Here is a 22,101-nt window from a genome sequence, read left to right as displayed (position 1 = left end):
GCTCAGTGGATTAAGCCGCTGCCTTCGGCTCAGGTCATGATCTCAGAGTCCTGGGATCGAGCCCCGCATCGGGCTCTCTGCTCCGCGGGGAGCCTGCTTCCTCTTCTCTCTCTGCCTGCCTCTCTGCCTACTTGTGATCTCTCTCTCTGTCAAATAAATAAATAAAATCTTTTTTTAAAAAAAATAGGTAATGAGAGATCCGATTTTTAATTATCCTTACCATAATTATTGTCCTCATATCAGAGATTTTTTTATATAGTTCAGTTCAATGCTGAATTGTGTTTTGTCATTTAGATCCCTCGTAGCTACCAAATAACTAAACTTTCTTTTTTTGTTTTTTCTTAGTATAGTGTTTGGGATCATATAGATCTGTCCAAGTTGGATCCCTAATAAAATATTAATTGGAATTTAGAACTATTAATATATTTATGTATGTAAATACCTTGGCATGGTTTCAAAAATTTGGTAATTTTAGGAACTTTAACAGTGAGTAATTTTTTTAAAAGTTTTCAATGATGGCATGATTTTAGGAAATAAATATGTGCTTTGGTTTTATTCTCTATTTGAAGCATTTTTTGGAAACAGTGACATATCTGCATTTGACTAATGTAACAAATGGAACCTGCAGTACTTCAAATAAAGATCTGGCCAATTAAACATCTTTTGTTGAGGACAGCGAGTTCTCTAATCATGTTTCTTTAAATTTACATCAAAATCAATATTATTTTTACTTCATTATTTTGCTTCATTCTTAGGCAAGATTTGAGTAGAATTCCTAATTTTCAGCTAGGTTTTCAAATCCAATTTGCTTGAAGGCAAACATAGGAAACATATTTATTAATTTAAATTGGAGCTCAAATTAGCTTACCTAAAAAAATTGGCCTATGCCTCCACTCCCACATACCCTCTACCCCCACCTCAAAAACCCTGAAAGAATATGTACTAAAATATTAACAGTGCTGTTCTAAACAATGGCTTTAGCATTTCTAACATGTTTTGAGCATTTTTGTATGTTTTAAAATACCTAGAGTAAACATATATCAGTTTTATTACCAAGAGGGAAAAAAAATTTATTTTATAAAAAGACAAGTACTATATACATTGGAAATATGTATTAGGTCACATTTATTATATACCTATCACCTGTATTAGTCTGTTAAGGCTGCCATAACAAAATACCAGAGACTGCGTGGCTTAAACCCCAGTAATTTATTTTCTCACAATTCCGAAGGCTGAGAGCCCAATGTGTTGGCAGATTGCGTTTGTCTTAAGGCCTCTACTTGGCTTGCAGATGGTGCCTCCTCCCTGTGTCCTCACCTGGCCTTTCCTCTGTGTGTTTGCATCCACAGTGTCTCTTTCTTTGCTTATAAGGACACCTGTCATACTGGATTAGGTTCTCACTCTTATGACTTTATTTAACCTTAGCTACCCCTTCAAAGGCTCCATCTTCAGATATAGGCACATTGCAGGTTAGGGCTTCAAGAAATGAATTTGAGACACAATTCAGGAGACACAATTCAGTCAGTCATTACCACCACCAATTCCTACTGTAAAACAAAAATTCCCACCTCTTAATCACACATGGAAATAAACTCAAGTGAAGAGAATTTGATGGCAAAGTACACTGTAGAGTTAAAACAGTTAACATGGGTAATTTAAGAAAAACATTAAGGAGTAAGAGGGGAAAAGTCTGAATTGTCTAAATAATTACTTGACTTTCCTTGACCAGTTTTACAACTGCTTTCTCTAAGTGCTACAATTATAGAAACCTGATATTTTCTAGTCTCCCATGTACCTGCAGCATGAACCTCCCTGCAGCAAATTAGATCACATTAGTTAATGCTAGAGCCCAGCCCCATTTACAGGGCATCTGATGCAAGGTTAGATGTGGCAGTTCTACCAGTAAGCCATTTGGCTTCAAAGAAGTCCAGTTAAGTGGCTGTCCATGTCCCAGCAGTTTAATCTGAAATTAAAAGCACACACAAATATCTCCGAATGTATCTCTTTGACTCACCCACTTTATTTGGAAAGAGTAGCTGGTATTTCTTTAAAACACTGTAGACAGGAGACTCATCTTTTAGTTTTATTTAGTGGTTCACACACTGTTTTACCCCTTGATCCAAATGAGTGCATACATGTATCTTACTCACGTATTCCTCTCATATACGAGTATTTAAGAGTTGGAAAAGCATAAGGTTGAATAGTATCAGAGTAGGGAAAAACTGAACAGAGGATTGGGGAAAAGGACTCTGGAACCAATCCACCCAACATAAGGCCTGCGTAGTTCTTGCACAGAATGTTTGGAGAAAGCTCCCCCCCTCCTTATCTAGCAACCCTCCCTCCGGGATTTTCCAGTAACAAATCAACAGTACCTAAGTCTGATCAATTATTACTGTAATTGTTTTAGATCCTTAGTTTCACACTAAGTGGATTTAGATATAAGTAATTTCCTACATATCTGTAGTTGTTTTGAATAAGAAAACTTTGCCTATCATGTAGAGCAATACAAAAACAAAGCCCATGAACTTTTAAATAACAGTATTAGTGGGAGTCAAACAGAATACAGATCAAATAAAAAGCTGATGTCATACCCAGGCCACTAAGCTGTAATTAAACATTAAATTTGAACTCTGTCTTTCTGCCTGATCTGCCTGTTAGAAATGAAATATGGAAAATGATGCAAGGAGAAGCATATGGACAATTTACATCCAAGGCAATTGTCAGTTTCTTAAAAATAAGCTATAAAATATATAAAAATGAACTCAGTGCCAGATCTGTTGGTTACAACTGTTAGATTAACTTTCTCCACATTTTTTTTAATGACCTTAAAATAGTGACGCCACACATCTTACTTTTTATTCAGATGTGTTCTGGGATGGGATGTCTGGGGGAGAATCTGAATTCATTTTATGTATGTCTGCATGTGTATGTATTTGTGAATTCCAGCATTTGGGATGCTTGCAGAACTTGAACAACCCAAAATAACTGTGAGAAAGAATATCTATTTTACATTGATATGCAGGGAGATAACATAGCTGTTTAAAGTTTAGTTTTCTGGGAAATTAAAACTTCTAAAGCTTTGGCCAAACATTACCACTGAGGATGTTCATTTTCAAATTACAGTATCCCTCACTTCTTGAAAGTTTGTGTTATGCCACTTCGCTTTTATGAAGGACCTACAGTAGTTAGTACCTGTTTCTGTAACTTAGAGAAATCTAGAGAGGATTTTCACTTTTACCAAAAAAAAAGGCAAGAAGTAAAACCAGCAGTCAGTGTTTGTGTTGCAGGGAGCTGGGTTAGAGGCCATGCCCAGCCCAAGCAGCAGCCCGAGTGGCAGCAAGTTCCTTCTTACGCTCAGCATCTCAGCTCCAGCTGCCGCAGCTTTCAGCTGTATCTGTGAGCACCTGTGCTTTGTCACAGTTCATTTTGTGCATCTATTAGCAAGATGTGTTCTAAGGTTTCAGAAGAGCCTAAGGTTACTTTTGGGGTCTGGAACTATTCAAAAAAAACTTCCACATAAATTAATGGTAATTGCATCTTTGTTTTACACTGTTTCAGTTTATGAAAGGCTTCATAGGAATGCTCTGCTTTCAGATAGTGGGGGAAACCCGTAGTCTTAGGAGATACAAAATAACATAAATAAAGATAATTTAAATAAAGATAAAATCCCCTTACCTTTGTTACTCCCAGAGTAGCTATTGGTTGGCTAAGAAACAGATGATTTGATGTAGGCCATTCAAGAAATAGGGCATAGACCAATTTTTGTTTACGTTTGGATGTGTACCTGATTAAAAGGGGAAAAAAGTATAGTAATATTTCTCATTATAGGTCAGGTTTGGAATGATTTTACAGAGATACTTCCATGTAGTAAATATTAACCAATGTCTTCATTAATAGATGGAAGGAAAAATAACTCCATGGTAGGATAAAAAGCACCCAAAGGGGGTACCCATTCCAGGATGTGTGTTAGGGGCTGGAGAGGATCCCTACGCCACCAAGCAATTCTCAGACACCAGCTGGTTGTCCTACAATTCTTCAATTCTGACTCTACCTGGAGATAGTGTCAGATTTCCACAGGTCAAGGATTCCATCCTACAAGACAGCTTGCCTGCACCACTCTCAACTTCACACACCAATCACAAGTCCAGGTTATCACCTGGTCTTCTAACCCACAAGCTATAGATGGGAGGTTACAAGAACGTCCTTCTTGGGTTCAATTAATTTTCTACAGCAGCTCAAAGCACTCACAGAAACGTTTTACTTACTGGGTTATCAGTCTGTTACTACAGGATAAAACTCAGAAACATAATAATAAATAATAAATAATAAAAAAGGGATGCATGAGGCAAGGTATGGGGATAGGGCTTGGAGCTTCCAGGAACTCTCCAGGCACACACTCTCCTAACAACCCTCAACCTCTCCAAACCCTGTCCTTTTGGGTTTTTATGAAGACTTCGCTACATGGGTATGATTGATTAAATCATTGGCCATTGGGGACTGATTCAGCCTCCAGCCTCTCTCCTCAACCTGGAGGCGGAGAGTGGAACTAAAAGTTCTAACCCTGTAGTCCCAAGGTTGGATCTCCAGGCAACCAGCCTCACCCTTCGGTGAAGTGGAAAAGTCACCTCAGTAACGTAACAAAAGACATCTTTATGATTCTCATCACTTAGGAAATTCCAAGAGCTTTAGGAACTCTGTGCCAGAAAGGGAGACAAGACCAAATATATACTTGTTATTGTCAATCATGATATCCTAGTACCTTCCTCCCCCCACTTTCCCTAACTAAAAGGAACAGATATTTTTCTAATATTACTCTCCATCAGACAGTTCTCATGGAGCTAGAAATAGGCAGGGGAATATCAGCAAAGAAGGTAAGTTGTGAGAGGAAATGGCTTTCCACCTGCTGATTCCAATCTTCATATTCCCTCACCAACAAATATGCATGTGTCAATGCTGGGCCAAGTACTGAGGCTTGTGTTAGGGGTACAAGAAAAACAAAAACAAAAACAAAAAGCACTTAGTTCTTGTTCTTATGGAACTTAGACTAGAGTGAGGAAGACTGATGTTCAATAATCACAAATAATGTCAAAAATTTTTGACAAGCACAATGAAAGAAAAGGATTTTGACAGGGTTTTGACAAGCACAATGAAAGAAAAGGAAATTGAAAGATTATAACAAAGGGATCTCTTTAAATGAGACCATCAGCAAGAAGCCTCTCTAAGAAAACGACATTTAATCTGAGCTTAGAGGATGAAGGAGAAGATAGAAGGGTAAGAAGCAGGAGCTTTAGACAAAGGAAACAGAACTCGCTCATTCGTTTACTTAATTTTTCAACAAATATTTATTGAAATCTTAAAATGCTAATCACTTTTTTAGAGCAGGAGACATAGTATTGAACACAGTCCATCTTCATGGAACTCGCACGGTAGTGGGAAAAATTAGAATGAGGTGATGATTAAGCGCTATGGGGAAAACAAGCCAGGTGAGGACAGAGCGTGCTAGGTTGGAAAGGAGGAGTGTAGATGTTACTTTGAATCTAATACTCAGCAAGACCTCTTTGAGGAGGTGACATTGAGGAGACCTGAAGAATGTGAGGGAGAGACATGTGAGTATCTGGAGGAAGAGAGAACAGCAAGCACAGAAGTCCCCATGCAAGAGTGTGCTTGGTCTGCTGACACGGCAGCAAGGAGGGCAGAAGGAGAAATGAGGGATGGCAGGATGGCAGGATGGCAGACAAGATCAGAGATAGCAAGGAACCAGTTTTGTTTTGTTTTTTAAGAATTTATTTGAGAGAGAGAGCAAGTGCGCACATGAGTTGGGGAAGGGCAGAGGGAGGAGGAGAGGCAAACTCCCGGCTGAGCTAGAAGACCTACTCAGGGCTCGATCCCAAGACCCTGAGATCATGACCTGGGCCAAAGGCAGATATTTAACTGACTGAGATACCCAGGTGCCCCAAGGAATCAGTTTTTATAGGACCTTGTAACTTCTATTAGACCTGGCTCATTCTCTAAGCCTAGAAGCCATTGGAGGAAATTGAGCATAGGAGTGACATAACCTGGTTTTATTATTTAAAAGGTTTTATAGCAGAAAGATTAAGTGGGTAAGGATAGAAACAGATCACTCAAAAAGCTACTGAAATAACCAGGGGAGGGATAACAGAGACTAAAAAGAAGAAAGTTGCCACAAGAGAGGATGAGAAGTGGTCGGATTCGAGATATACCTCAAAGACAAAGATGATGACATTTGCTGAGGCATTGGCTGTGAGATGTAAAAGGAGAGTTAAGGACTCCAAGATTTTGGCCTCGCAACCACCTGAAAGGATGAAGCTGCCATTAACTGAGATTGGGAAGACTGCATGGAGCTGGTTTAGAGCAAAATTTAAAAATTAGGAGGACCTCAGTTTTGGACAGTACCAGGTTTAAGGTCCTTACACTTCCATGACAAGCAGTTGACTAGGAAGTTGATTATGAGTCTGGAGTTCGAGAAAAGAGCTCAACACTGTAGAGGTCATCAGTGTGGCATCTAAATCTGTGAAAACGGATGTGATCACCTGGGGAATAAAAATAAATAGGAAGAATGGGAGTCCAAGGCCTAAGTCTCGGGACACTTCAAGGTTTCGTGCTTGGGAACTGGAAGTGGAACCAGCAAAGGACACTTAAGGAGCAGCCAACAAGAAGAAATGGCTGTCAGGACGCCTGGGTGGCTCAGTCAAGTGTGCCTTCTGCTCAGGTCAAGATCTTAGCATCTCCCTTTCCCTCTGCTATTCCCCCGGTTGTGTTCGTGTTCTCTCTCTCTCTCTTTTAAATAAAATAAGTAAAATACTTTTTTAAAAGGTAGGAGGGAGGAGAAAAAGAAGAGAGGGCAATCAACAGAGTCAGATGCTGCCATAAACTCAGAAAATAGCGACATGAAATGACACTGGGTTTGGCGAAGGACAGTGTATCAAGGGCCTTTGTAACAATGATTTTAAGAAGTCTGGGGGTGGAAGTCTGACCAGAGTGGGTACACGAGATAACTGGTGCAAGAAACTGGAATTGACAAGTAATAATAGCAAGAAATAACAATAAAATATTTTAACATGTTTTACTATACAAGAAAGGAGAGAAATGGGGAGGTGCCCAGAAATCTAAGAGTTAAAAGAGGTTTTTTTGTTTGTTTGTTTGTTTGTTCCTTTGTTTGTTTTAAGATGTAAGAAGTAACACATTTGCATGTGGACAGGAAAGGATCTACTACAGCAGGAAAACTGAAGATGGGGAGCAAAAGGAGAGAACTGCTAGAATGATGTCCTTGAGTGGCTATTCAGGGTTGGGATCCGGGACACCAAGAACTATGTGTGAGTGTGTATGTCTGTCTACGTCTGTGTATTTCATTTTTTTTAAAGATTTTTATTTATTTATTTTGACAGACAGAGATCACAAGTAGGCAGAGAGGCAGACAGAGAGAGAGGAGGAAGCAGGCTCCCTGCTGAGCAGAGAACCAGATATGGGGCTCGATCCCAGCACCCTGGGATCATGACCTGAGCTGAAGGCAGAGGCTTTAACCCACTGAGCCACCCAGGTGCCCCCGTCTGTGTATTTCAGTCACCTGTGGCTACCCAAGGGCAGGTATGGAATAAGAGCTAAATTTAACCAAAGCTGAGGTTTTAATCAAAGTCAAGTGAGTACGACAGAAAGAAAAAGAGTGTATGCAATGGAGTGACGAGCCACAGAATCTGACCAGAATCAGGAAGAGGGCTGGGGGACAGAGAAAAAGTGAGTGAGTCACAGATGGTATCCTTAATGGATTATAGATCCCTCCAGAAGCCCAAGTGCTGTGTGGAGTGAGCTGAGATATAAAAAGTGGTAGGACACAGCAGAATGCTTCAAGCTGAGAGTGTGGAAGAGGTTTAGTTATTGGTAATGTAGGACCTAAGGCATGACCCGAAAGGGGGGGTAGCAAAGGGAGAGTGGATAGGTCCCTAGAGGAGAGTCCAGGAACTGAGGGGCCAGCAAATTAAAAGAAATGTGAATACAGGTATTCAAATCACTAAGACTGATGTTAAAGTAGTTCTGGGGACAGTGATGGCCAGGGCTGAAACCTTGAAGGATTGTAAGGGAGTCTACAGATGACTACAGCAAGGAGAGGCAGCACACACGGTATAGGAAACACCTTCTACTGTGGGGGTGGCAGTGGTTGGAGGGGAAGGAGGGCCACATGGGGCTGGTGAAGTTGGTAGGAGCCAAACAAGGGGTTTCACAAGCCTTGTTAAATATTTTGGCTTTTATTTTTATTTATTGAAATAAAACTTAATGGAATATTGGTTAATACTTGCGAAATCATGATCAGACCCCCCTTGTAGTCAAATATATGCCCAGACACAAATTTCAATACCAGATTTAAACTAGTCTCTGTAAAATGAAGGACTGCTAATGAGGGTCTCACTATGGCTTCTCCCAAACATTTTAAAGTTCTACAGTTCATTGCTTCTGTCTAGAATGTTCTACTTTATTTTCTTCAGTGAGCTGACAATTAGTTTTAAGTCATAAGTCAAGTAAGATCAAAGAAGAACATTTATTCTAATCTTTTGATTTATACTTGATCAGGCTATATTCACCTGGTGACAACAAAAGGTAAATTTTTAGAGCTTCACTGATACTACTCTTATTTATATATTTTAAGACCCCACATCAGAAAATATCGTATTTACAAAGTGTGGTTCAGATACTCATTGGCATATGAAAGCTTGGACATAAGCTCTGAAGCAAGGCTTTTAAAGAAGATTCTAGTTAAAAGAAAAATTAGCAAGTTAAAAATGTTAAGGAAACTTTAGGTTTAGAGTTATTAGAATAACATGAACAAGTTTTAAGGTTCTTGTTTTGTTTTGTTTTTCCCAATTAAAATAATGCTATTATTTGGGATGATTTTAAATATATTTTGGCACCTCATTTTAAATATAATATACTTTGGCACCTCTTTCTTGCTAATTTCATAAGATGGAGCATCTGTGAAAATTAGAATTAAATGACTAAATGTAAATCTTCCTTTTGGATTAACCATTCAACATCTATCATTTTTCTGAATGGCTTACGATTTTCATAAGAACTATTTTTCACTAAAATTTGCCCACTATTATGAAGTTTCTAGAGATGATTTAAGCTCAGTTTGATAAACAAGTGTTCCAATACATGCTGAATTCTTCTAAAGTCTGGAAAGTGCTTTGAATAAATAGGCATGCATCCAATTTCCTTTTTTACCCTACTTTTCTCTTTACATCTCTGAGAAATTTTAGATGCCTTCCTCCATCAAACAGTACTTGGTAACAAGAAGAACTTACCACACATTTGGGGTGACATCATCACTCTGGGACCTCCAAGGGTGGGTTTCATAAATGGCTTCTCCATTGACTTTTAGCCAGGTCCCCATCTTCCTCAATCGCTCCTCAAAAATTACAGAAATGGTGCCATCATGTGTGGGCCCAATATTCATCAAAAGATTTCCTCCACATGAAACTGTTTCTACAAGTTGCTAAAAAGTTAAGAACAAATACAGTTCTTAGGTAGATGAAACAATTCCATTGTGAATGTGTTAATAATACGTTGTATGTGTGCGCTTCCACCCACATATGTAATCACCATCCAGAAGAACAAACACAGAAAATTCAAACTATAAAAAGGTAATCTCACATACCCACACAATTAAGAATATTACCTTAATAGTCACCAGACATTTTACTGTACCTTCACTAGTTCTTTGATTGTAAGATAGTCATTAATTCCAGCATCTCTCCTGTAGCCCCAGGAAAACTTGTCTATTGTCATGCAATTTTCCCATTTATGAGGCAAAAGATGTCCTGGGTTGTACCGATCACTGCAGGTATAATAGCCACCATGCTTACAGATGGTACCATATCCCCAACGGTCATTGGTCACAACTGTGTCCCGAACTGGGCTGAAATATAATTGTTTAAATAAAACATAAAATATTTTACATAAAAGGAAATGTCACTGGAATGAGGTCTAACTGAAATCCACTCCTGAAAGATCATCATAGCATAAAATAAGGCAAAGCCCTTGGTTTGGAAGTCAAATAGACGTGGGTTGGTTGCAATCCTGGCTCTGTCACTTTCTAAGCTCCCTACCTCAGTGTAAGGGACTTAACTCCTCTGAAGAATCAATTTCCTCAACTGCTATTTAGAACAGAAATAATTTATGTAAAACACCTAGCCCAGTAACCAGCACATAGAGCACTTATAAGACTATCATACTATTATTTAAAGCTCCTTGTCCCATATATTATGAATGATAACCAGATTTGAATTTACACTCAAAATATTCCTCTCACCTATGAGTGAATAATCTCATACATACATTCTAGCCTTCCTCCTACAGTTGTGTCTGAGGTTGAAAAATCTCCGGCAAGTGGACTGTTGCCATCATGGAATGTACAATGGCATGAAATAAACCCCACAACATTATCATCAGAGCAGGTGTGAAGCTCCTGCCTCACCCCACTTAGAAGAGACAGTTTGCTTTCCACACTGAAGTGGATCATTCCCAGTCTTTCCCCCTGGAAGAAGTACCTGGAGAAATTGCTGCTTTAAGTAGAAAGAGCTCTCCAGAATGTTCTTATGCACACCCCAAGTGTGTCCAGGGAACACACATAGAACACTCCCGGACTTCAGAACACAGTACCAAGGGATGCCTCAGTGGCTCAGTCGTTAAGGGTCTGTCTTCAAGTCAGGTCATGATCCCGGGGTCTTGGGATCGAGTCCCACATCAGGCTCCTTGCTCATCAGGAAGCCTAACTTCTCCTTATGCCTGCCACTCCCCCTGCTTGAGCTCTCTCTGACAAATAAATAAATAAAATCTTCAAAAACAAAAAAAAAGAACACAACACTGAGTATTTTCTAGTTACAATATAAATTCGGTCCACAAGGTTTAAGTCTCATAGAGGAGCTCAGTCAGAATTCCCTGTTCTAATGTGGCAGTCTGGAACATGCTAGAAAGCAACATGTAAAGAACAGGAAGTGGCGTGAATGCTGATGAAGTAAAGGAGGAGGCAGGCGAGCGTGACAGCGACTGAGCAGCAAAGATTATCAAAGGGTCAAAAGATGAAAAGAAGGAATTGGAAGAATTCAAAAGCACATAATCACAAAGAGTGATAAACTGTTGTCTCAGAATAGGAGATGAGAAGGGAGACCCACAAAATTAATGTCTTCAAAGTTCTTGATTCTGTGATTCTATATTTTCTCAATGATTCTAAATTATTTGTGATTTTAGTGATTTCAAAATCAGACTATCGAGTTATAACTCTTGCTCATTGATTACTCTGAGTAAAAACTGATAGATCTACTAGGCATTACCGACAACGATTTCCGCTTACCCCACACCATAGATGGGTCTGAAAGGGAAAATTTCACAAAGCAAACGCTATACAGGAATGAGGAACACTGAGGGTCATGGCAGCAATCTAAGAGCACCCACACCTTCTGTTATACAGCCAGGCTAGAAAGCCTGTGCTGTTCCAGTAGTGGTCAGGGGCATCGCCATCACCATCCGACCACAGGATCTCCGGCTGATACTTGTTCACTAACTCGTAGAGTTCCGGCAGCATCTTAGAAACAGGAAACTGCTGCTGTTGGAATGATCTGGACTTATCCTCAAGGAAGAGTGGATGAAACCATTCAAAAAGGGAATAGTACAGTCCAAAACGCAGGTCAGTCCTCTTCCTAATGGCCACCTCGAGTTCCTTGATGAGGTCCCTCTTCGGCCCCTCATCTACAGCGTTCCAGTTCCAGGAGTACTGGGAGCCCCACAAGGTAAAGCCTGCACAATGATATTGAGTCTTTGTAAGAACATGAATTTGTTCTAGCAAATTTCTACCTATACAATGCCAAAACAAACTAGATAGTACGTGGGACGTATAAAAATGTCTACAACAAGAGTTTTATGGCACTTTTTTTTCATAGCACATATTCTACTTTTATACGAACAACAAATGAGAATTTCAATAAGATGGGACCAAGGGGGTTTTTTTTCTTTTTAATTAATTAATTTATTTTTTTCAGTGTAACAGTATTCATTGTTTTTGCAAAACACTCCGTGCTCCATGCAATACGTGCCCTCCCTATTACCCACCACCTGGTTCCCCCAACCTCCCACCCCCGCCCCCAAGGGTTTTTTTTAAGGTCTGTGGAGTCTGACCTAACTCCTATATTTTTCCTCTTAGAATAGAAGCTCCTTGAAGAACATCATGCCTACAGCCTTCTGTCAGCACAAGATCTAGCACAAAATCAACAACACAGAGCACAGCTAAGAGGGGGACCTCCTCCACATCTACCGTCCTAAACAATGACGTGACTACTTATAATGGAGATCCTGAAACGCACCCCTGCAAGATTCTTACTTGTCTCCTAAACCAAAGATTAAAGTATGTTCCCTGGTTGGCGATGATTTTAGGTAGTGTGAGTCTTAGAACACAGGTGATCCATATATAATAGTACATCCTGAGCTTCATTGAACTTCATCATTCATCCTTTATCACCAGAAGAGGAAAAGATATGCTTCCCCAGTAGCTCTGTACTTTGAAATATTCCCACCATTTGTAATTTCATCCTTCCTAAGTCATAAACTCAGATGGTGCTCTTTAAACTAACTGAAATTATCTACCAATTAAATGGTAAGAAAAATAACATCTGCTCTTAAATAAGCACTTTAAAATAACTCATACTTTAAAAGGAATTTGCTTTTAGGTTGTTCTATATAAAAATAATAGAAATGCTGTATAAACTGAAATAATACAAAGGCCTCAAAAATTTTAGTTAGTGCCTTGGAATATTGCCAGGAATGTTCCATTGTTACTATCCCACTGAAATCTAAGTGAATCTTTGGAGAATAGACATATATAAGGCACTCTGTTATTTACTCTCATGAATTAGGACAAGTCTAAGATGGACACAGTCTTCAGATTCCTTTTCAGGAAGTGTTTAAAACACCTGGCTCTTGTTCCAAATGTGTTTGTGGTAAGCTTCAAAGCAGTGTCAATATTTAGTCCGATGCAAAATGTTTCAAGTTGGAAGTATTTGGCTGGCTCAGTCAGTAGAGCGTGTAACTTTTGATCTAAAGATTGTGGGGTTTGAGCCCCGTGTTGGGTTGTACAGATTACTTAAAAACAAGAAAAAATATTTTTTTAAAAAAATGTTTTCAGTTGACAGGCTCTGTTGCCAAACAGTACCAAAAACACATGGGTCTTCATCACTACCATAAAAGCTCACGGAGAGATCTTCCTGCCTACCAAGCTCAGTGGGTTTTCTTCCATAAAGCCATAAAAACATGAGTCCTAGAAAGTTTACAGATGTGGGCTTCATTATCTCTCCCCATGGTGTGATTAAAAGTTATTTTGTTTTGCTTTTAAATAAGCTCACGATGGAATACTTTGTGCCATGCAGCTTAAAGAGTTCCTAGACATCAGGAAAGCAACATGTTCAGGCAAATACACTTTCTAAATATCTACCTCAGTAGGAAAAACATTCTATAGGAGAAAGTCATTAAGCCACTAGAATGTAGCCAAAGGGAAAAGTCTTCTAAGATAATTACAGATTTTTGGTTTTGGTTCTTTCCTCCTATTACCCTTCCCACCTCTGCAGAAAGCACTGAGGTAAAATTTCTTATACCAGCTTTTTCGGCCGGAACCGCCATCTTCCAGTAATTTGCCAAAATGACCAACACAAAGGGAAAGAGGAGGGGTACCCGTTACATGTTCTCTAGGCCTTTCAGAAAACATGGAGTTGTTCCTTTGGCCACGTACATGCGAATCTACAAGAAAGGTGATATTGTGGACATCAAGGGAATGGGCACTGTTCAAAAGGGAATGCCCCACAAATGTTACCATGGCAAAACTGGAAGAGTCTACAATGTTACTCAGCATGCTGTTGGCATTGTTGTCAACAAACAAGTTAAGGACAAGATTCTTGCCTAGAGAATTAATGTACGCATTGAGCATATTAAACATTCAAAGAGCCGAGATAGCTTCCTGAAGCGTGTAAAGGAAAATGATCAGAAAAAGAAGGAAGCCAAAGAGAAAGGTACTTGGGTTCAACTGAAGCATCAGCCTGCTCCACCCAGAGAAGCACATTTTGTGAGAACCAATGGAAAGGAGCCCGAACTGCTGGAACCCATTCCCTATGAATTCATGGCATGATAAATATAAAGAAAATAAAAGACCTCAAGACTGTAAAATTGTTTCTCTTGAGTAGAAGTGTAGTGTCCTTTCCCCGAAAAAATATTTAAAGCAAACTTTGTGTCCTAGTTCATTGGGTGATGTCTTTATTCAAACTTAGTGGCTTTTTTCTTGCTGAAAGATCTGAGGTGGTTTATCATAGAAAAGAATATACTCAGTTAGTTAGAAACTGCCAGATAGTATTTTAAAAATATTTATGGTTGGAAAATAGTCTCTCCAAATCCCAAAGAAAAAAGAATTAAAAAAATACGTGAAAGGTTGGGGCACCTGGGTGGCTCAGTGGGTTAAGCCGCTGCCTTCGGCTCAGGTCATGATCTCAGGGTCCTGGGATCGAGTCCCGCATCGGGCTCTCTGCTCAGCAGGGAGCCTGCTTCCCTCTCTCTCTGCCTGCCTCTCTGCCTACTTGTGATCTCTCTCTGTCAAATAAATAAATAAAATCTTTAAAAAAAAAAAATTTCTTATACCAGCCAAAGATGGTCACACAAAGGAGATTGTCAAATGAATTAAAATGTGGTTGGGATAGTAACAATTTGTTGACATTCCCTTGATCTTCTGGATACTAGAGAAACTATCCTATTAATGTAGGACCCCTGTGACAGATAATTTTATGTGTCAACGTGACTGGGCCACAGGGTGCTCAGGTATTTGATTAAATATTTTCTGGGTGTGTCCACGGGGGTGTTTCTGCATGAGATTAAGGTTTAAATAGGTAGACTGAGTAGAGCAGATTGAGTAGAGCAGATAGCTCTCCCCAGTGTGGGTGTGCCTCAGCCAATCTGTTAAAGACCTGAACAGAATAAAAGGCTGAATAAGAACTCTCTGCCTGTCTGAGCTCACACTTTCTGCCTTTGGACTCAGACTTGGACTAGAACCTAAATCATCATCCACACTCCTGGTTCTCAGGGCAATGGCCTCAGACTGGAACTGTACGGCCAGCTTTCCTGGTCTGGACTTCTCAGCTCCATAACTGCATGGCCCAATGTTTTATAATAATAAATCTCTTTATATAAACATACTTCCACCTGGTTCTGCTTCTCTGGAGAAGCTTCATCGATACAACCCCTGTGTTTCCTTGTAGATATTCTTGCACCACCTCTGACTTTTGTGGGCACCATTGCAGTCCCATCATCTTTGTCCCTCTGGATGATCTGTGTCGCTTTCCTCACTGGCAAATCATCCACCATTTGGCCACCTAAGAGTTGGCCAAAAGTGCAGCAAGGTATGTGGTAATGACACAAAACTATAGCAGTATAATCCCCATGGTGAGGGAGCCTTCCCAGAATGCATTACAGAGGGGCGATGAAAGCAGAGAGGGCAGGGCACCTGGTGGCTCAGTCAGTCAAGCATCAGCCCCTTGGTTTCAGCTCAGGTCGTGATCTCAGGGCTGAGCACAGAGTCTACTTCAGAGTCTCTGTCTCTGCCCTTCCCCCCACCTTGAGCTTGCTCGCTCTCTCTCTCTCTCTCTCCAATAGGTGAATAAATAAAATCAAGAAAGAAAGAAAGGCAATTCTAATTATAAACTTGAAGCTGCAACCCACATCTCACTTCAAATAGCTTTAATGAAATCTTGGAAATATTGTTAAATATGCACACAACAAAATGTGATTATTTTTCTTTTTTGTTTGTTTGGGGTTTTTAAAATTTGTTTTTACGTGGTTGGGGGGGTGTCTGATCATTCTACAAACCTAATGCCTCTCATTTGGATGCAATACGTGGTCCCTTAAATACAGGCAAAAGTCAGTAGCCACTAAATGCTGCTCCTAAGAGAAAACTAATTTCATGTGCTTTAGTTTCTTCTTCCTAAAGAACTACTCTATATTTCATAACTACTGTCAGCGTTTGCAAATGTTGCACTTACTTACCTTCATGATGTTTGGAAGTTAAGACTATGTATTTGGCACCAGAAGCCTGAAAAATATCTGCCCAGTGGCTTGCATTAAAAAACTTTGCTGTAAATAGTGGTCCAAAATCTTCATATTTGAAATTAGGAGGGTAATTATTTTTCATAAATTCCACGTACATCGGTATCTTTTCCTCTTGCCAATACCACCTAAAGGAAAGAAGAGAAACAATACATAAATGACATACACATAAACATTTGAAATAATTGCCCCAGCTCCCCTTACTAATTCCCCCTTACTCAAATATTACCCAGATTCTCTTTCTCACTTCCCCAATAGTTTGACTTTGCCTTAAAGAAAGCTTACTGTAAACTTTCCTCGCTTTCCATCTAACCCTCTGAACGTTCTAGACAACCCAGCCACTTATTTGCTCTTAATTCTTCATTTTCAAATCACAAAATGTAGTATGTATCTTTACATAGTCTTTTGCAACATAAGTGCAAGTCTTCAAAAGGGAGATCACATGCCTGAAACAGCATGCATCTGTTATATTCACTAGCAAAGAACAAGCAGGGGAGTTGGCAACAGTAATATTCAAATGATACTGTTAATTTAACATATTGACTCAGCCTTTAAGGATTACTTGTTATGCATTCATTCTGAGCAATTCTTGCTGCCTTTGGTTATGTGAAACAATGCCATGCTGGCTGCAATCATGTCACCATGAAAGGACAAGTCAACAGGCTGAGGATGACAGAAATAGGTTAGTTCTTTGATTTCATCAATGAGACAACTGCCTCTACATTTCTTGTGTTGAGTAACAAACCCTTATTATTATATCATTTACTTAGGTTTTCTGTACCTTGAAGTGAAAGTATCCTAACTGATCCATGATGCATTTCTGCCTTTTAAACTGAACTATAGGTACACCTGGGTGGCTCAGTGAAAGGGTTTCTGCCTTCAGCTCAGGTCATGACCCCAGGGTCCATGGATTGAGTCCTGCATCAGGCTCCCTGCTCAGCTAGGGAGTCTACTTCTCCCTCTGCCTGCCACTCCCTGTGCTTGTGCACAGACTCTCTCAGCTCTCTCTCTGGCAAATAAATAAGATAACATCTTTAAAAATAAACAAACAAACAAACAACAAAAAAAAAAACCTGAACTACAAAAGACAAACTGGGACAGTCAGAAGGTTGAACAAGAATGAGGGATTTCTTTTTCCCCAGTACAGTTTAATTTGAACCTTCATTCTCTACTATAGAGTTACTTTTCAAATTCCATACTAATAGAGATGAAAAGAGGCACTTACTGTAAAGAATCCATCATTTATATCTGGGTTTGAATTGCTATTAAGGACAGTCAGATATACTCATCTCTACTGTTGACTATTTGCCTGTCCTGAGTGAAACTGGCATGGGGACCAGAGGTTTAGAGGAGACAGAGGGAGACCACAGATAATTAAAGAATCTTCTACAGGGCTGGGATGCCTGGGTGGCTCAGTCCACTGTGTGTCTAGCTCTTGATTTTTGGCTTGAGTCATGATCTCAGCCCAGTGTAGGATTCAATACTCGGTGCAGAGTCCCCTTCCCTCTGCTCCTCCCCCCACTTGCACTGTCTCAAAAAAACACATAAATAAAATCTTAAAAAAAAAAAATCTTCTACAGGGTTAATGCACTTATTATTAGAAATACATTATTGAAAATATATTCTAGTTAGTTTCGTATGAGCAGTATCTTTATTCTTTTTTTTTTTTTAAGATTTTATTCATTTATTTGACAGAGAGAGATCACAAGCAGGCAGAGAATCAGGCAGAGAGAGAGGAAGGGAAGCAGGCTCCCTGGTGAGCAGAAAGCCCCACGCAGGGCTCGATCCCAGGACCCCGGGATCATGACCCAAGCCGAAGGCAGAGGCTTTAACCCACTGAGCCACTCTGGCACCCCCAGTATCTTTATTCTTCTAGATTAAAACAAACAACCCTGTGTTTATTTGTGGAAAATGAAAAATTAACCATTGCAAAGAATAATAGGACTCAAAACTAGGTATTTTGGGCACAGCACTAGTCTCAATTAATATCAAATCCTCTTCTAACACCAAATGTATATTTACCTAATATTCTTAGTTGAACAAAATGATAACATATAATTTATTACATCTTAACATAAGGATAAGAAAATCTGTTTATGTACTTGCTAATCTGAAACATTTTAAAAATAAACTCAAAATGCCTTACAGCACAAAAACTTGCAAACAAAGATTTATAACATCCTGAAGTAAATATGTCTAGTAATAGACAGTATGGGGAAAAAAGTCCCTTGTTTTACAAGTTGATTTCAAAAGAATGTATGGATTGTGCCCCATACCCTACACATTCTTTTACATCAGTTGGACTAATTTAATTTAAAAAGGTTATTGCTTGCAGAAAGTCAATATCTTTGTAGAAAGTGGTATAATGATATACACGATGGAGTATTATGCCTCCATCAGAAAGGATGAATACCCAACTTTTGTAGCAACATGGACGGGACTGGAAGAGATTATGCTGAGCAAAATAAGTCAAGCAGAGAGAGTCAAGTATCATATGGTCTCACTTATTTGTGGAGCATAACAAATAACATGGAGGACATGGGGAGATGGAGAGGAGAGGGAGTTGAGGGAAACTGGAAGGGGAGATGAACCATGAGAGACTATGGACTCTGAAAAACAACCAGAGGGTTTGAAGGGGCGCGGGGGTGGGGGGGGTGGGGGGGTGGGTGTTGAGGAACCAGGTGGTGGGTAATAGGGAGGGCACATACTGCATGGAGCACTGGGTGTGATGCCAAAACAATGAACACTGTTATGCTGTAAATAAACAAATAAAAAAAATAAAATGGAAAAAAAAGAAAGTGGTATAATGTAATAATGTAATGTTAATATAATATATATAGTTTATACTCTATTATATCTACTCTATATTGTATATAGTTTGATGCATATTATGTATAGTATAAAATAGAGTTAAATACTCCCTTATTTTATTTTACACAGGAATACATTATATGTGTGCACATTATATATGTGCACATTATATATACATACATTTGGTAACTTTTCTGTCTTGAAGAACTTAATATCTCATGTATTTAATCAGGAAAGGTAGATAAAACAGTTCAAAGTCGTAAGAGATTACGTGCGCATGTTGGCATAGATCTCCGTAAAGTTTAAAGAGCAATTTTGTCTGCAGCTTTCCATATAACATTAGGGAGTCTTTTTAAGATAACATTCTAGAAGCTTTTGTTGTTGTTGTTTTGTTTGTTGTTTTTTGTCATTGTTGCTCCCCATGGAGCGCAAAGCTCAACAGCTCAGCACGGGAGATGAAGACCCCAGCTGAGATCAAGAGTCAGGCTTAACCAGCTAGGCCACCCAGGCTCCCCTCTACAAACTTTTTAATTCCTAGAGCCACACATGGCAACATTTTAACACTAAAGAGCCAGTGCATGTCCAAATGAACAGAAGCATCACAGACTCGTAACTTATGTCTTAACCATACTTTATGGCTGAACAGAGATGGACACCAGCTTAGGCCCAAGCCTCGCGGTTCCTGGTCCGACCCACACACAACTGGAGTCACTTCGGCGGTCTTAGTCCCTGGGCGGTTCCAGGGCGGGAGCTCCGGCGTGACACGTGCAACCACCAGGACGCCGAGAAGCAAGCCGGGGCTGCCCCAAGCGCCCGACTGCGCTGCAGCCCCGCGGAGGAGAAGCGCACTGTTCTTCCCGGCACTTACGCAGGGACTTAGGCACCATCACCCGGAAGTGCCGACGGCGGCCCAAACCGCGGGAGGCGAAGCCCTGGGGGCGCCACAAACCCGCCCCAACCCGGGGCTGGGCGGCGGCGCAGGCCGGGGGAGGGGGGCGCGCTCACCAGAACCATTCACTCCCGAAACTGGGCACGGAGAACACGCCCCAGTGGATGAAGATGCCGAACTTGGCCCGGTCGAACCAGGCCGGCAGCGGGCGGGCGTCCAGGGACTCCCAGGTGGGGTCGAAGCGCGGCGCGCGAGGGGCGGCGCCGGGCGCGGGCGGCGGCGACAGCAGCAGCAGCAGCGGGAGCGGGAGCAGGAGCGCCAGCCCGAGTCTCGGGGGCGCCTGGGGCCGCATGTCCGCGCCGGGCTCCCAGCGCGCGCCCTTCCGCGTCTCCCGCTAAGTAGGCTCGGCGCTGTCACCTGACCGCGCCGTCCGGACAAAGGAGCCTTCCCTGCTGGCGCGGGAGCGGCTGCTGTCCCGGGCTGAGGACCCCAGGGGCGCTGCCGCGTTGGAGGGCAGCGTCAGCCAGGCCGGTAGTCGCCCACGGCGGCCCGAGGCTGCTGACTTAGCTAAAGCTCCTGGTCTGACCGCCTCGTGGGGAAGAGAGAGTCAAGTTCAGGGACCCGAGGGAGCGCGTATTTGCTGGAGCAGAACGACCCTTAGAAACTGCCGGGGAGCGCGCCGTGACCAACCGGTCTGGTTGGAACCTGGGACCCGGAGGCCAAGGCAGGAACCTCGAGAGGGTCATCCAGTCCTTTCAGGTCCCACGCACGCAAACAGCCCCGGTCATTCTCGGCCTCTGTATCCATCCCCACCGCCGCTTGCCCACCAAGTTTCTGGGTGTGTGAGAACCGTGAGAACAGGGAGTCTGGGTCAGGTGAAATCCCAACAGTTCCCAGCTCAGGTTGGGGGCCCCAATGTGCATTTCTAACGAAGTCCTGGATGATGCATGCTGATGTTGCTGGGGCCGGTCACCAAACTTTGAGAATCACTGCATTAGAAAATGTGGTGAACTAAGGTGAGACCAGTGGCGTGAGTGAGAGAAATCTGCAGGCAGCGGGGAAGCAGCCGGAAACTTGGAAGGGACACCATCAGGCTCCGCTCTCCCCTTCCTAAAGGCTTTTAGAGTAAAACCAGAATCCCTTCTGCTCACATCACCTCCTCCCAACTTTCTGTCACTATCTTCCCGGCCAAATGTTTTACTACCCACTAACTATTCCAATTAACATCTTGTTCCAACCACGAATATAGGATCCCACTGATCGTTTTGTAGTTAGGAGGACAACGATCTTGTTTCCCAAGGCTGTGAGCTTGCTGAGGACTGGGATGGCAACCATTTCTGCAGACCCGGAATTTAAAGCAGAGTCCGGCACCGAGGAGCACTTAAAGCATATTTGTTGAAGTCCTTCAGTGAACTGGGGTTCTCACGATTGAGCTATATGAAGGAACGAAGAAAGGACCCTAACTGTCCCATCTCTTCAAAGACATGGGAGCAGCACCCCAGGTAAAATGGCAGTTACCTCTTGATGCACTGTGAATGGCTCCCCAGAATCTCAGGTCCACCGTAAGGGACCTGGTCCTCCCAGGGTGAGGGTCTCCTGGAAGAGAGAAATCAGCAAATCTGATGAGTATACATGAATGGCAGTAGCCTCAGTTTGTGATAAAGTCAGGTGATCATTTCTATTATTCTCAGAGCAGAGGGCAGGCTTCCCCAAGATGGCTGCTTTGGCATGAAGATTATTCTGAGTGGAAGGCAATAGAGACCCCACGGGCTCAAGAGAAACTTTTGCCCCCTCCAAACTATATCACTGGAGATCTTTCCCAGACTAAGTGTTATTAGCTGAGATCAGTTTTATCAGAGTGACTCATCTGTATGGCAGGGCAAACATTTAATGACCAAACTTTTGCTCTTCTTCTTGCCCTGTGAACGGCATTCCTTTCCTCTAAAGTTCCACATCGCTGCTCCTTCCTCCTTAGTTCAGAATGACACACGGGCCTCATTTTGCCTGACTGTCTTTGGAATTTCCACGTCTGTGTGGATTCTCCATCTGTACACTATCAAATTCCATTTCCTCCTGTTAGTCTGTCTCATGTCAATTTGAGTCTTCATCCAGCTAGACAGACCTTGAGGGGACAGGAATTCCTGTTTCCTGACAGTTGGCCTCGTCAGCAAGACACTAAGTCACAGGACGTAGCTCGCCCCAGTATTGCTCTAGTTGAGAGGTCCTGGGACGTGGGACATACCGCCAGCGGAAGGTAAGAT

The 22,101-nt window shown here is 41.4% G+C and overlaps 1 protein-coding gene and 1 pseudogene across 2 annotated transcripts; one reads left to right on the top strand and one right to left on the bottom strand.

Annotated features, from left to right (window-relative positions):
• Positions 1–179: 179 nt before the first annotated feature.
• FUCA2 (alpha-L-fucosidase 2) lies at positions 180–22,101 on the bottom strand. Of its 2 annotated transcripts, none has more exons than XM_046005825.1 (7): positions 19,957–22,099; positions 16,081–16,268; positions 11,466–11,805; positions 9,718–9,928; positions 9,315–9,505; positions 3,676–3,784; positions 180–1,963 (listed from the first exon to the last, which is right to left on the bottom strand). In XM_046005825.1, the coding sequence occupies exons 1-7, from the start codon at positions 20,190–20,192 to the stop codon at positions 1,823–1,825; spliced, it is 1,416 nt and encodes a 471-aa protein (XP_045861781.1). In that variant the 5' UTR covers positions 20,193–22,099; the 3' UTR covers positions 180–1,822. The 2 variants fall into 2 exon arrangements, with proteins under 2 accessions (XP_045861781.1, XP_045861783.1); XM_046005827.1 differs by lacking the exon at positions 180–1,963 and adding an exon at positions 1,987–3,452 and having other exon boundaries at positions 19,957–22,101.
• On the top strand, positions 13,665–14,274 carry LOC123941959 (annotated as a pseudogene).

The sequence above is a fragment of the Meles meles genome, chromosome 5, assembly GCF_922984935.1.
Source record: "Meles meles chromosome 5, mMelMel3.1 paternal haplotype, whole genome shotgun sequence".
NCBI lineage: Eukaryota > Metazoa > Chordata > Mammalia > Carnivora > Mustelidae > Meles > Meles meles.
This window is presented reverse-complemented; position numbering and strand designations above follow the sequence as displayed.

Bases quoted from the DNA above. Each gene is read 5' to 3' on its own strand.
- FUCA2 (XM_046005825.1), bottom strand. From the start codon at position 20,192: ATGCGGCCCCAGGCGCCCCCGAGACTCGGGCTGGCGCTCCTGCTCCCG. The intron at 11,806-16,080 runs GTAAGTAAGTGC...ATCATTGTGCAG, and splicing joins AACTTCCAAACATCATGAAG to GCTTTACCTTGTGGGGCTCC. The intron at 3,785-9,314 runs GTAAGTTCTTCT...CCTTTTAATCAG, and splicing joins GATGTCACCCCAAATGTGTG to GTACACATCCAAACGTAAAC.